This window comes from Palaemon carinicauda, chromosome 39 (assembly GCF_036898095.1).
Source record: "Palaemon carinicauda isolate YSFRI2023 chromosome 39, ASM3689809v2, whole genome shotgun sequence".
NCBI lineage: Eukaryota > Metazoa > Arthropoda > Malacostraca > Decapoda > Palaemonidae > Palaemon > Palaemon carinicauda.
The window spans coordinates 63,368,027-63,384,345 of record NC_090763.1 but is presented as its reverse complement, the minus strand read 5'-3'; the positions used below and the strand labels follow the sequence as shown (position 1 = coordinate 63,384,345).

At 35.1% G+C, this 16,319-nt stretch overlaps 1 protein-coding gene and 1 long non-coding RNA gene across 4 annotated transcripts in view; both read left to right on the top strand.

The window, feature by feature from the left end:
- The window catches only part of LOC137630887 (uncharacterized), a 47,766-nt gene that overhangs the window by 12,278 nt on the left and 19,169 nt on the right, over positions 1-16,319 (top strand). Inside the window, exon 1 of one of the 3 annotated variants that reach the window (XR_011041794.1) lies at positions 6,363-6,513. The exons of 1 other annotated variant lie outside the window; for it this stretch is intronic. This is a non-coding gene — a long non-coding RNA (uncharacterized lncRNA). Of the gene's footprint in view, positions 1-6,362; positions 6,514-16,319 lie in introns of those variants that run through there. One more of the 3 variants, XR_011041795.1, reaches the window with a different exon arrangement.
- On the top strand, positions 7-4,609 carry LOC137630886 (zinc metalloproteinase nas-15-like). Its single transcript, XM_068362419.1, has 5 exons — positions 7-133; positions 1,799-1,954; positions 2,998-3,184; positions 3,394-3,513; positions 4,350-4,609. Exons 1-5 carry the CDS (start codon positions 26-28, stop codon positions 4,466-4,468), a joined length of 690 nt encoding a protein of 229 aa, XP_068218520.1. The 5' UTR covers positions 7-25; the 3' UTR covers positions 4,469-4,609.

Below are 16,319 nucleotides of genomic sequence, written 5' to 3'. Positions count from 1 at the left end.
TTTTGGCGTCATCATTCACGAGCTCATGCACGCAGCCGGATTCTGGCATGAACAGTCTCGTTACGACCGGGATAACTACGTAACAATCTACTGGGCGAATATTCTCCCTGGTCTACAATATAACTTCGATAAGGTAAATATCATTGGTTTCCAGACTTACTTTGAATGTTGTTGATTTAGTCTTTTAAAATTTACATTTAATTATTCTGTAATTTTTTTTTCATTCTGTTTGAAAGATGGAGATGGGCCATCTGTTGTGGTTTATTAGGTTTGAAACTGATTGGCTTGATTCGGCATTAAATATTGTCTTTTCAGTAGTAATGATGGACTCGGAAAGCCAATATATTAAAAATTATATATATATATATATATATATATATTATATATATATATATTATATATATATATATATATATATATATATATATATATATATATATATATATATATATATATATATATATGTATGTATGTATGTATGTATGTATGTATATATATATATATATATATATATATATATATATATATATATATATATATATATATATATATATATATATATATACGCACACATACACATACACACACACACCACAGGAAAAACAAGTGAGCAAGTCCTGAACGCGGACATGGTCCTCGTAGAGGACATACCTCCGCCAAGGTGACCTAGAGCGCCATATGTCCTAGAATCATGAATTGATGTGACTTCGACCTTCACATGACCTTGACCTTCACGTGACCTTCAAGTGACCTTGACCTTCACGTGACCTTGACCTTCACATGACCTTGGCTTCAAGTGACCTTGATCTTCAAATGTACTTGACCTTCACGTGACCTTGACCTTCAGGTGACCTTGACCTTCACGTGACCTTGACCTTCACGTGACCTTGACCTTCAAGTGACCTGCTTGACTTTTGACCTTCAAGTGATCTTTGTTCATTTGCCACTGATACTTAATATGACATTGATATAATGCACCAATATGACCTTGACCTTTGACCTTTATAAATTTGAACATCACCCATGGGTTGCGCCTGGACTAGGACTTCCCTGTTGGCTTATGCAAAAGTCAGTGCTTTATTTCTGTCTCTTGATATGGCCACTTATGTCATAGTGACACCAGTGACCCCTGTGACCTTGACCTTGGGGTGACCTTGACCAAAATTTAATCAGTTCTTCCATACACATTGGGGAACTACTTGGCCAAGTTTGAAGTGATTCCGTGTAGAAATGTGGCCTCTACGTTGTCCACAGACAGACAGACAAACAGAGAAACAAACAAACAAACAAACAAACAAACCGAACCGAAAACATAACCTCCTGGCGGAGGTAATTAAACTAGTCCTGACTAGTTTCGTGATATTTCTTCAGAGGACTGAAGAAGTATCACGAAACTAGTCAGGACTTAAAATTATATTTACTATTTTCAGTTTTCCTGCGGTTCTTTTGTATCTGAGCATCACACTTCCCTGTGATTTTTACGTATATATATATGCATATATATACATGTGTATGTATACACATACACACACACACACATATATATATATATATATATATATATATATATATATATATATATATATATATATATATATATATATATATATATATATATGTATATATATATATGTTGTGTGTATGTGTATGTATATATATACACACACACACACATATATATATATATATATATATATATATATATATATATATATATATATATATATATATATATATATATATTGGTCGTATGAATGACCTTACTGAGCCTAACAACAGACTTCTCCCTCTGCTTCAGAACTCCAACGGCGTGACGACCGACCTAGGCCTACCCTACGACTATGCCTCCATCATGCACTACGGGTCCTACGCCTTCACCCGGAGGTACGGGTCCCCAACCATCGTTCCCAAGAGATCGGGCGTCACCATCGGACAACGGAATGGATTTTCCCAGGTAAAAGAATGGTTTGTCTCGTCTCTGTACTTCAATTAACTTCCGGTAAACAGTTCCCCTTTGGTCTTATCATTCCGACCTCCTAGAGTACCTATAGCTTCGTAGGGTAGTGATGTCGTCAGTGTAGCTCATGTGATGCAATGTATGTAACTTCCCCTATATGATAAAGAGCAAGATTTATATATATATATATATATATATATATATATATATATATATATATATATATATGTGTGTGTGTGTGTGTGTGTGTATACATATATATATATATATATATATATATATATATATATATATATATATATATATATATATATATATATATATATACTCTATATATATGTATATATATATATACTCTATATATATGTATATATATATATATATATATATATATATATATATACTGTAAATATCATTAGTTAAATAGTGCTCTCGAAAAAAAAATTGTGACTGCATTCAGATTTTAATAGGTTTGCATGTCGTTCTCTAAGAATATGAACTTCTCCTTCTCGCTGTGCTCCCTAAAAAATCAATTATCTTCTGTTAAAGAGGAAGGGGTTTCGTCAAATAAAATTCATAGTCCATTAACAATTAATTTGCTGTTTTCACAGAGTTTAATTTTGGACAAGTTATGTCCAATACAATCACTTGATTAATTATGAAATGATTAAAGATTGAAAGACAATAAAACCTTGGTTTTTGCCAATACAAGGTAAACAGAGTATGATATATCCATTTTTCTTAGACATGCCCCTGGAGAAAGATATATGTGAATAGCTGAAAATAGAAGGAATTAATCTTAAGTGTTGTCTACGCTATCATATCGTTAAAATATTTTATGCCATAATTCAATATATTTTGCTTTAATTTCTGTATGATAGTTCCTTCATCTTGATTTTACCAAAATTCTTGTAAATTTTTGCACTTATGTGGTGGAGTCCTGACTTGCTAAAATATCAAGGGAAAACTTATTTGTGAAAGTTATCAAGATAATAGCATAAATTCCATATGGAATTAATATTTTTGTTACCTAATTCCAGTTAGACATCCAGAGTCTCAACTTGCTGTACAAGTGTTCCGGTGTTAAACCAAATCCTGGTCCAGGACCAAACCCAGAAGGATGTACAGACAACCACAACTTCTGCTCCTCCTGGGCTTCGTTGGGCTACTGCGGAAGTAATCCCGGCTACATGCACATTAACTGCAAAAAATCTTGCAATAAATGCGGTGAGTTCGTTGGTACTGTTATCGTAATAATGTATTGTAGCTTAAAAGTACTATAATCTTATCGTGAAATGTTTACGAGGAGATGCTGAAATTTATGCCAGTTGGCCACTTAATATTTAAGAAAACGAAATTACTCAAGACATAATAGAAAACGGAATTACTCAAGACCTACTAGTTGAACGTAAACTAAATTAAATATTTCTTTGCAGCTGGAGGCTCTTGTACAGACATTGGGAAATACTGTGCAAGTTGGGCCACCCAGGGAGAATGTAACAAGAATCCAGCCTACATGAAAAAATACTGCCAACAGTCTTGCAACCTATGTGCAAGTAAGTAGAGGGGTATTTTCTGTAGATAATCTAGACAATTTATGACATTTTCGTGTACAATATATATATATAGGGGGCTACTTTGGCTTATCTACATTGGTATGCGATCTAAAATTTATACTGGGATTTAAAAGTACATTATGTTATATCTACATTTTATATTGTGATCTACAAGAAAAAAATATGTTTATCCAGAGAAAAGGCCAATTAAAGTGACGTCAAAATGCTCGCCCTTAGAGGGAACGCTCTTAGCGCAGCATGTATCTCTTGTAAAAACAGAGGAGCAATGAGATACATGTTAATTTGTGAGCGAAGCCAGTTAAGGCATAGCAAAGGCCAAATGAATTAAGTGATTAAGTAATTGTAGCAACGCCATATAGAAATTAATCCATAGAAAATGGAGTGGAATTCCCATTTTCTGTGTAAGCCCAAGAAAATGGGATTGAATTCCCATTTTCTATGTAAGCGCAAAAGTACAGAGAAAGTTATATTTCCTTCAGATAAGCCGCAGTAGCAGCATTTATATCTTCACTGTGATGTTTAACGAAATAATATAAGTTAGTGAGTGTTATCGCCCTTTTCGTGCATTGTAGGTTTCAAAGAATATACATTTAACGAGCATTTTTTATCATCCTTAAAACAGTACTCAATGAAAAGTTACTTAATATCTTCAGTATTTCAATATCGATATCAGCGTATAAACGTATAAAGCCTTCTTTTCTGCCACGTAACGTTCAAATCAGGTATACGGTATGTTAAAGGACCCACCCAAACTCACAAAAACAGTATTGTACATGTCAGACGATATAATAAGATCATTTGGTTTTCCTTTTAAGGCGCCAAAACCTGTTTTGATTCCAACCAATACTGCGAAGACTGGGCCAGGAAAGGAGAGTGCTCAAGGAACGCTGCTTACATGCGAATCGGCTGCAAGAAATCGTGTGGGATGTGTTAAGCCAACACACCATTAGTAGGAAGGAATCTTATTATTAGTTTACTTTTATAACTTTCTTTTGTTATCTAGTTTCGATGTCATCATTACTCAGGAATAAAATTTAATGATTATTGTATCTCTGTTGTATTAGTTTTTGTACGAATTAAAAAGGAAAATCTTTTAAGAAATGCGTTTTATCTGCCAAAATTATCAGAAACAATGCTAATTTCACAGTTCTTTGAGTGACAGGAATAACTAAAAGACGTTCACTGTGTATTATTATTATTATTATTATTATTATTATTATTATTATTATTATTATTATTATTACTTGCTAAGCTAAAACCTTAGTTGGAAAAGCTGGATGCCATAACCTCAGAAGCTCCAACAGGGAAAATAGCCCAGTGAGATAAGAAAACAATAAAAAAAATATTTTAAGAATAGTATCAATATTAGAATAAACATTTCATATATAAACTATAAAAACTTTAACAAAACAAGAGGAAGAGAAATAAGATAGAATAGTGTGTTTGAGTGTATCATCAAGCAAGAGTATATATAGTGACTTAGTGTGGTTCTTATTAAATACAGGTCTTTATACTATTTGTGTTAATATCAAGTTACTCTTTTTTTATATAACATTTCGTATAATTTTGACGTAAAATTGATTATAGTTTGTTGTTCCATCATTTGTAACAAGAAGTTCAGCACCAAAGAAGTTTTTTAAAAACTTCGCTAGATTAGTTCAAACGTTCAGCTGGGTTCCACAAGGCACTAGAAGAGTTGGAAGACCCAGGCCTACATGGCTGAGGATTATGAAGCGCGAAGTTGGAGATCATGAATGGAGAAGTATTGATTTAAAAGCTCAAGATAGAGACGACTGGCGAAATCTAACCTAGGCCCTTTGCGTCAATAGGCGTAGGAGATGATGAATGGAGAGGTATTGATTTAAAAGCTCAAGATAGAGACGAAAGGCGAAATAAAACACTTCTTACTGATGTCCTCGTATGGGAATAGCATCTTAGATTTATTCCTGCATCATTTCCTACTACACGCTTCAAGTCCTCAGCCATGTAGGCCTAGGTCTTCCAACTCTTCTAGTGCCTTGTGGAGAAGTATTGATTTAAAAGCTAAAGCTCAAGATAGAGACGACTGGCGATATGTAACCAAGCCCCTTTGCGTCAATAGACGTAGATGATGATGATGTTACTTCCTATAATAGTGATATATTGTTTTACCCGTTTAATATTCGCTCGGTACCGAATATAACAATATTCAGAAGTACTGAGCATCTTGGATTTATTCTGTTATGTTACTTCCTGCAGAATTTCCTACTCCACGCTTCAAGTCCTCAGCCATGTAGGCCTAGGTCTTCCAACTCTTCTAGTGCCTTGTGGAGAAGTATTGATTTACAAGCTAAAGCTCAAAATAGAGACGAATGGCGATATGTAACCAAGGCCCTTTGCGTCAATAGGCGTACTGTAGATGATGATGATATTACTTCCTATAATAGTGATATATTGTTTTACCCGTTTAATATTCGCTCGGTACCGAATATAACAATATTCAGTACTGTCCCACGATGTACTTATTGACCAAGAAATGGCGTAAATTAAGTCTTGGAAAGTTCTATTATCTGGTGACAAGACTCACGTTGAATGTTTAAGTCACTAAGTCCCTCATCATTAATTCCTTGTAGTAGTGAAAGCAAAGTCATATAAAACTTTTTTTTTTTTTTCTAACCGCTGTTCCAAGTTAACAAGCAATGGCCGTCTCCTTATGGCCTATTTTACCCCTTCCGATAGCCAAGTCGTACTCCTAAAAGTAAAATCTTATGATCAGTGATTTTGTTTGACATTTACTTCTTGTTTTATACATAAGAAAGGGGAAATATGTAGTTGAGCATACAAAAATATCGTTATGAAAACTCCATACACCAATTCACGGAGACTTGAAATGGAAGAAGAGTTTCGCTCGGAAGTGAATTTTTACGTTTCTAACATTACCTGTTACAGCGTCATTGGTCTAACACGTTTTTCGGAGTGCTGGGAGTCAGTTGTTACAAGGTAAGGCAAACTCTTGTTCTTATGATGCACTGATGTTCGTACTTTGAGACCAATGAATAGTTTTGTTTTGTTGTCCTTATTGAAAAGTATAAGGTTATTGCTAATGAAATTTTAACTACCTTGGTGTCTATATATGTAATGTACAACCTTTCGTTGAAAATTCGATAAAAAGATTGACGTTTTCCATCTATTTTTTTTTTCTTCTTGTGTTCACACAACTATATGTCAAAATGGGTTAAGCTTATAGTATGTTAAGGCTGATATTCCAAAATGTGACACGCTTGTTGCATCAATCGCCCATTCTATAGTTAAGTTGTTACATATTTTTCGTCCTGTCGTCAAAGCCAGTTGCTTATATATTAGAGCATTCTTATAGTTTATTCCTTTTAAAATCACCATGGTTATTGATCTGTTTAATTCGTATTTTTTTCTGGGTGGGATGACATAATAAAACTTTTAAATAATGGCTTTAAAAAATGCCATAGGGTACGTGACGTTACTGTAATAATGCATAGGAATATAATGAAACGATATATAGATATGTTTTGAGCAAAATTTGAATAATAATTGTAATATGTACCACATAGATTGATACCGTTGTCTTATTTTCCGTAACTGGGCTCAATATAAGTACGCAGAATAAAGACATTAACGAGTCATGTTTTGTGTGTGTGTGTGTGTGTGTGTGTGTGTGTGTGTGTGTGTGTGTGTGTGTGTGTGTGATTACCATCTTGACAAATATGGTTTACAACTGTTAGCAGAAATCCCCGTTCCAAATGTATAAAATTCGTGACCTCGTATATTATAAGTAAGTTTATTTAACGAATAAGTCTGTGTAGATTTTCACAATGCCAGTTTTTGGGTTTTAAACAAATGCTTTTTAAAAACAAGGCTTTCTACCCGAGGATTCGAAAGGCAACTGTAAAACGAAGCCAATAAGTAAATGTACTGTCGTGAATTATGTAAAGTATGCAGGCGATGCAAAGTTTTGAATTAGAATCAATCTTGGGGCGCAATCTTCTTTAAAAGGGATAAGTTTGGGCACCCCATCCACCTAAAATTATCGTGCACCGTAAGCCATTTTGGATGGGAAAAGAGCAAATTACGTTTGATGGAGGGACTATTTGAAATAGCGAAATGTACTATACACTACCTCGTGGCCTATGATCTAAATATTATACTACCCAAACCAGTTCTTATGGTGTACATAGATAGGGGTTTGAGTTTATGTGAGTTAGGCATTGGATTACATTGTTTTTAGGCATTGGACCAGTGTTTTTTAGGCATTGGATTACATTGTTTTTAGGCATTGGACCAGTGTTTTTTAGGCATTGGATTACATTGTTTTTAGGCATTGGACCAGTGTTTTTTAGGCATTGGATTACATTGTTTTTAGGCATTGGACCAGTGTTTTTTAGGCATTGGATTTAATTGTTTCTTAGGCATTGGACTAGTGTTTTTTAGGCATTGGATTACATTGTTTTTAGGCATTGGACTAGTGTTTTTTAGGCATTGGATTACATTGTTTTTAGGCATTGGACTAGTGTTTTTTAGGCATTGGATTACATTGTTTTTAGGCATTGGACTAGTGTATTTTAGGCATTGGATTACATTGTTTTTAGGCATTGGACCAGTGTTTTTTAGGCATTGGATTACATTGTTTTTAGGCATTGGACTAGTGTTTTTTAGGCATTGGATTACAATGTTTTTAGGCATTGGACTAGTGTTTTTTAGGCATTGGATTACATTGTTTTTAGGCATTGGACCAGTGTTTTTTAGGCATTGGATTACATTGTTTTTAGGCATTGGACTAGTGTTTTTTAGGCATTGGATTACAGTGTTTTTAGGCATTGGACTAGTGTTTTTTAGGCATTGGATTACATTGTTTTTAGGCATTGGACTAGTGTATTTTAGGCATTGGATTACATTGTTTTTAGGCATTGGACCAGTGTTTTTTAGGCATTGGATTACATTGTTTTTAGGCATTGGACTAGTGTTTTTTAGGCATTGGATTACAATGTTTTTAGGCATTGGACTAGTGTTTTTTAGGCATTGGATTACATTGTTTTTAGGCATTGGACTAGTGTTTTTTAGGCATTGGATTACATTGTTTTTAGGCATTGGACTAGTGTTTTTTAGGCATTGGGTTACATTGTTTTAAGGCATTGGACTAGCATTTTTTAGGCATTGGATTACATTGTTTTAAGGCATTGGACTAGTGTTATTTAGGCATTGGATTACATTGTTTTTAGGCATTGGACTAGTGTTTTTTAGGCATTGGATTACATTTTTTTAGGCATTGGCCTAGTGATTTTTAGACATTATATTACATTTTTTTAGGCATTGGATTACATTGTTTTAAGGCATTGGACTAGTGTTATTTAGGCATTGGATTACATTGTTTTTAGGCATTGGACTAGTGTTTTTTAGGCATTGGATTACATTGTTTTAAGGCATTGGACTAGTGTTATTTAGGCATTGGATGACATTGTTTTTAGGCACTGGACTAGTGTTTTTTAGGCATTGGACTAGTGTTTTTTAGGCATTGGTTTTCATTGTTTCTTAGGCATTGGACTAGTGTTTTTTAGGCATTGGATTACATTGTTTTTAGGCATTGGACTAGTGTTTTTTAGGCATTGGATTACATTGTTTTTAGGCATTGGACTAGTGTTTTTTAGGCATTGGATTACATTGTTTTTAGGCATTAGACTAGTGTTTTTTAGGCATTGGATTACATTGTTTTTAGGCATTGGATTACATTGTTTTTAGGCATGGGACTAGTGTTTTTTAGGCATTGGATTACATTGTTTTTAGGCATTGGATTACATTGTTTTTAGGCATTGGACTAGTGTTTATTAGGCATTGGATTACATTGTTTTTAGGCATTGGGCTAATTTTTTTTAGGCATTGTATTACAATGTTTCCGCACTTAGCGAAGGTACTTCAGTCCATATCACACAGACTGAAATTTACCATACCTCGAACAAATTCAATGTTCTAGAAGTACTTGAAATATTTGAATACCTTAAAGGTTAAATGTAAAACGTACAGTTCATAGCAATCCGGTTTGTCCCAAATCGGTTAAGTCCCATTTACGACGAAGGGTTGAATGTGTTTTGTTAGCGATCGGCCAACTGCCGTTTCTACGGAAGTCTTGCTGCTAAAGATGAGACTAGCTTTTAACTAGTTTTTGAGTAGTTAGATTATCAAAGTTAAATCTAAACGTTTTATATAAAAGTATTTTTTGGTTATGGTATATAATGTTTGATAACTTCGCTAAGTACTAAAACTTGGTATTGCTATTTACACAGCTTGTTAGCAATTTTGTCTTGCACATTTATAGGCAAAATTTATGTATACCTGTTTAATTTTTTAGTGTATATGTCTATTCTCATGCCGATTGTTTATATGTAATGAAATATTTTTCACGTTACGTGCACTTATTTTAATATACATGTCAGGTTCTTCTGTATGACCAACAAAATGTATGGCAAACTCCTCTAAAGAACAATGGGGCGTTGTCTGTTCCAATCATTAGCTTTACACCATTATTATTTTTTTTATTGTTCTTATTATTATTATTGTTATTATTATTGTTGTTGTTGTTTTTAACTTATTATTATTATTATTATTATTATTATTATTATTATTATTATTATTATGTTACTTGCTTAGCTACAATCCTAGTTGGAAAAGCAGAATGCTATTTGGCCGGGGGCCCCAGCAGGGGGAATAGCCCAGTTAGGAAAGGAGTCGGGGAAAAATAAAATCTTAAGAACGGTAACATTAAAATGAATAACGCTGAAAAGAAATCAAAATTTCAATTCCTTCGTGAATGATTTTAATTTAATATCTTGTCCTCCTATTAATTGCCTATTAATGTTCTTTTGGAGCGTACAATCTTTCTAAATTGGATCTGCTGTGTCCATAGAAAAGTAATTTTCTATTAGTAGATAGTTCTACTGCCCAAATAGTTTAAAGGGTATATTTACGGAGAATAATGATGTATTTACCCTCCAGCCATCGTTCTTAAACCCATAGTAAGGAATATATGCATGTGAATTGCTCAAGGGGACGGGAGACAGGGCTGGCCCCAGAACATGTAGGCCTGAGAAGCAGAAAACTGCAGAATTTAGAATGGAGTGAATTTCTTTAGTCTATGACGTTCGGCGCGCTGTCCTGCTAGCTGGGGGGAAGGGGTCAGACCGTTGGTGGGGTGTGGTTGGATAAGGGCATGGAGGACAGTTTCTTCAAATGACTTGGTAAAACCTGTGAATGAAAGTCTTATTTGTCTTCTAAAGACGGATGTGAATGGTTGAATTATTAGGTTTGCCAATGCTCATATTTTCTAAACGCTACGAATGCTAATCAAAATTAAAAGTTAAACAGATAGGAAAATAGTATATTGAGAGTAATAAAAAGTAATGGTAAAATATAGTCCTAATTAATCGTACATCGTCAACCTTAGTTACACTCACGTATGGCAAATTTTTGCCGAAATCCTTTAGTTCATAGTAGTTGTTAGCGATCAATTTTAGGATATGCATTTGAATGGGAATGCAGTTCCGAATTCATCTTCCATCAATTTATAAAGTAGTGATATTATGAAACTGCAAATTCCAAGAATTATTTGATTTCATGAAGGCAGTTACGATAACAGATGAGGTTACGAAACGGAAGGCTTGGGGGAAAATTATTAGACAACCCAATGTGTAAAGGAACAAGTGTATTAAGTGTATTACTCTTTTTTTTTTTTTTTTTTTTTTTTTTTTAAAGCCACGTCTCACAGAGGTGGCTTGGATGGCAATTTGTCTGGGCGGTAACAACAGGTGACCTTAACTACCCTGGTGGCCTTGATGAGAGAGAGAGAGAGAGAGAGAGAGAGAGACTGGGCTTTTTTTCAGTCACTTGTGTTGAATTTATTATCATCATCATCTTAATCTTCATCATCATTATTATTACTTCTAGCCTAGCTACGACACCATCATCTTCATCTTCATCATCATTATTATTACTTCTAGCCTAGCTACGACTCTATTTGGAAAAGCAAGATGCTATAAGCCCAAAGGCTCCAACAGGAAAAAATAGCCCAGTGAGGAAAGGAAACTAGGTAATAAATAAGATATAAGAAGTAATGAAAAAATGATAAAATCTTTTAAAAAACCATTAATAACATTAGCCAATACTACAGTATATACTTTTTACATTACCTTCTGAATTACAAGCAGACCTGTATTAAGGTGTGAAACAAGTTACTGAAGTGAAACCAATTATTTCGTACATCTCTCAATACTTAAAATTTCCCTCCCTGTTTAATGAAATAGCAATTTGAAATCATAGATCGTATCTAAATGTTTGTATCAAAGTAAACCCCATGATCATTTTCAGAAAAGTAAAGTACGAGTTCATGACAATGTTAGTTTGAGAACTGGTCAAAGACCCACTTGACTGATTACCGTAGTTCCTAGGAAATGTAATTAAGTGCTTCTTAAGATATTTCACTTTTATGACAGAATATTTGGATAGAGAATAATTGACAATTTGACGTAAAGCTAGATACAAAATAGAATGGTAGATACATAGAAATAGAGATTAAATTGCCTTAGTTAAAAGTCAGGTTTAGAACTTTTTTTTCTAATCTAATATATCGGTTTAGCTGGTACACTTGGCTTCCTTAATTCCGGTACACTGACGTCTCCTTAGTTTCCCATGAAGTGTACAGGAATTAATGAAGCTAACTGTACCTGGTTATAATAATTTGTAAAAAGATAGTTACCAAAGCATTTTTCACAAATATAAATTTTTGAGAATCGGCTAGCTGCTTAGATAAATTTATAGCAATGTTAATTGTATTCCACACTTATTAAATGTCTAATTACAATCATGACATCGTATTAGCCTTTTATTGTAGTACTCTAGCGGCACAGATTGATTGAAACCATTTCTATTTATGGTCAGTTTCCATTCTCATAACATTGAATGAATGTGTGTTAAACATTTAGTTAACTCGCTGTGGAAATTTTTTTTTCTATTCATAGTAAAAAATTATGTATACAAGATCGTATTGGAGATAATTTTTATAAAATAATCATGTGCAATCCGATGTGCTTGGATGTGGTTTTCTTGGGTAGTGCCATAACCTCTGTACCATGGTCTTCCACTGTCTTGGGTTAGAGTTCTCTTGCTTGAGGGTACACTCGACCACACTTCTATCTAGTTTTCTTCCTCTTGTTTTGTTCAAGTTTTTATAGTTTTTATAGGAAATATTTATTTTAATGTTGCTACTGTACTTAAAATATTTTATTTTTCTTTATTTCCTTTCCTCACTGGGCTATTTTCCCTGTTGTGGCCCCTGGGCTTATAGCATCCTACTTTTCCAACTAGGGTTGTAGCTTAGCATTTAATAATAATAATAATAATAATAATAATAATAATACGCAACTTGTGGTTTGGCAGGAGCAGTTCCCAATCGTTGAGAACTTGCTGGAAAAGACTCTTATGGCTACTTTCCTGACCCTGCTGCCAGCTGTTGACCTGGATTACTAGTGTGTGCTATTTATCCTGCTGAAGTTGTCGACCTAGTTAAAGTCTATATTGAGACGGCAATGGCTAAGTCGAATGCTTTGCTCGGTCAAGGAAGGAGAACAGTGTTACACTATTTGGCAAACCATGCACTATAGATGGGACAGTTATCATTAAAGAAAATATAATTTGATTACTGTTTTAAGCAATTTAGGAGAAAATACATTTTCAATATAAATTACAATAATGCGGTTTATAGGCGAGTAAGAGGGAGACATGAGTTGCATGTTTAAGAATATTTGGTCTTTATCATGAACAATATTTTTTTTTTTTTTTTTTTTTTTTTTTTTTGTGTGGGGGGGGGGAAGAGCCATAGATTCACCAGAGAATGCAGATAAGCAATACCTAAGTACAATCCTTTTCTTGTTATAAATTCGTTAAATCTAAGACAAAAGTCTTGAAGTAATTTAAAAGTACTTCGACCAATATCGGTAATTTTTCAAACATATCAATGCTCAAAATAGGACGTTCTTATGAGGAAATTTATAGGAAAAAGGCATATACCTACATGAAAATTATCTGCTAAGGTTTGAAAAGAGCGTTAGCGTGGACTTTTAGCACCATCACCTCCCTCCAAAATTTCGAGACACAGGTCAGCGTTGAAACTTTACTAATCTGGCCAATTCACCAACCGGGTGTATCCATCCCGAACCGTTACAGGTGGTATAGCCGCTTATGGACAATTGTTGAATATTTTGTTGGTCTTATCTGGCGTTAGCACACCTGCAACAATGCAGAAGACCATGGGTGTCACGCCAAGGTCTTTTCGTCATTGTGGCCTGATTGGTAACCGTCTCTTGTCTGGTGTTTGCCAGATGGGGCTTAGTCCCGCTCAGACTCGTTAGTGCCAAAAGTGTATGCAACCTTAACCATCCTTGTAAGCTTAGGTTTGGGGGTTTGGGGGCGCCTGTAGGTCTATCTGCTGAGTCATCAGCAGCCACTGCCTGGCGTTCCCTGGTCCTAGCTTGGGTGGAGAGGAGGCTTGGGCGCTGATCATATAATATATAGTCAGTTTCTAGGGCATTGTCCCGATTGCTAGGGCAATGTCGGTGTCCCTTGCCTCTGCCATTCATGAGCGACCTTTAAACAATAACATTGAGTAATATTCAACCTTCACGCTTCACAGTCCTCGGCTATGTAGGCCTAGGTCTTCCAACTCTTCTAGTTCTTTGTGGAACACAGTTGAAAGTACTAATCTCTTTGGGAGTGCGAAGAGCATGCCCAAACCAAGTAGGTGGTGCTGAGTGGTGAAGTATTGATTCATGAAAAAACTAAGATAGATCCGACTAGCGAAATCTAACAGAGGCCCTTTGCGTCAATAGGCGTAGGAGAAGATGGTCAAGATGGTGAATATTAAACCATGATGTTTAATGCTGATCCTATGGAGGGTACAGTCTGTGTGGAGCCTATTTCTGGCGGTTTCAGCCGAAAAACAGAGGTTGAGTGACCCCCTTATGGCGATTTGCATGACTGCTTACTAATCGCCTTATCTACTTCGAGAGTCTAGTTTTTCTTGGCTCACCAGCTCTGATTTTTGAGATTTTCAAACTCCTATCTTATACATTTAGTCGAACTGTTGACGATGAAATTCCAAATGCTACTGCATTTCTGTTGTAGGTCATGCCAGCCTCTCAGGGCCTGCAATGCTGCACCTTTTGCAGTTTTTGTTAATTACGATCCATTGCTAGTTCCAGTCCTTGAACTACTACTTATAATTGTGACAGTGGACTATCAGTGGTTACGACATTCTCTCTCTCTCTCTCTCTCTCTCTCTCTCTCTCTCTCTCTCTCTCTCTCTCTCTCTCTCTCTCTCTCTCCTGAAAATGTCTATCTAGTACTGATTTAATTATACCACGAGATTTATATCTAATAAACCCTGCTGTAGTCTCTCTCTCTCTCTCTCTCTCTCTCTCTCTCTCTCTCTCTCTCTCTCTCTCTCTCTCTCTCTTTTGAAAAAGGTATATCTAGTAGTTTTAATTATACGACGAGATTTATATATAATAAACCCTTCTATAGTCTCTCTCTCTCTCTCTCTCTCTCTCTCTCTCTCTCTCTCTCTCTCTCTCTCTCTCTCTCTCTCTCTCTCTCTCTCTCTCTCTCATATCTAAGTAGCCTCAGAATTTATCGGTGTAGAAAAGTCAGTGGCCAAAGAAGTGTCGCTACCCATGTTTCGCCGACTCCGTAAAATCTATAGACGATAGAAACTTCGAGGAAAAATCCTTCTATAGGTTAGAATAGAAACTTCTCCATAGGGGGGGGGGAGTGGAGTTGCAGGAGAAATAAAAAGGGTAAAGTATTTAGGAACCATCGAATTAAAAAACTGAGCCTTGAGGATGGCAATAATGAAATGTACAAAGCCCCCTCTAGGCTTGGTCACGAGGCATCAGCAAAACACTAAGCAGTGTTCTTATGTCCTGATTAAATACAACGTAACACTCGCTAGAATCCAGATAGTCGCCGGAATAAAAAACTTCAATTACCTAACGCATTATGACACGACACAGAATGTTCGTTTTAAAGACTACAAAGGGTGAAAGTTGGAGTAGGATGGGGGGGGGGGGTGAAAGGTGGGGTAGGCGAGACTTCATTTGCTGCTGGCTGTACAACCACATCTATCACTGATATAAAGACCGTAAGGGTAGTTAAGGTGTGTAGTTACTCGGAGTACTTCCAATTACCGATGAGTAGAACTTCGAAAGTTAATCGGCGTCAATGACCTTAAAGATGTCAGGATGCCAAAAAACCTCAAATCAATCAATCGGTCAATCAAAAGTTCAAACTTGCAGCAAATGTTTTGTTGTATAGGCAGACATAAGCCTTTTTAATAGTGCATATATTGATTTTCTGTTTTAATGTTTTTTTTTTTTTTTTTAATGTATTACTTCTCATATCGATTATTTATTTCCTTATTTCCTTTCCTCACTGGGCTGTTTTTTTTTCTGTTGGAGGCCTTCGGTTTATAGAATCTTGCTTTTCCAACCATGGTTGTAGCTTGCCTAATAATAATAATAATAATAATAATAATAATAATAATAATAATAATAATAATAATAATAATAATAATAATAATGTCATTGATGATGATAGTGTCATTGATGATGTTGATGATGTCGTTGATGATGATGATATCATTGATGATGTCATTGTTGATAAGAGAAATTTCCATCTAGGCTACTCTGGTGAGACGTGGCTCTAATAAAGAAAAATGGGCTATAAACTGGATA

Bases quoted from the DNA above. Each gene is read 5' to 3' on its own strand.
- LOC137630886 (XM_068362419.1), top strand. From the start codon at position 26: ATGCACGCAGCCGGATTCTGGCATGAACAGTCTCGTTACGACCGGGAT. The intron at 134-1,798 runs GTAAATATCATT...CCTCTGCTTCAG, and splicing joins TACAATATAACTTCGATAAG to AACTCCAACGGCGTGACGAC. The intron at 1,955-2,997 runs GTAAAAGAATGG...ACCTAATTCCAG, and splicing joins AACGGAATGGATTTTCCCAG to TTAGACATCCAGAGTCTCAA.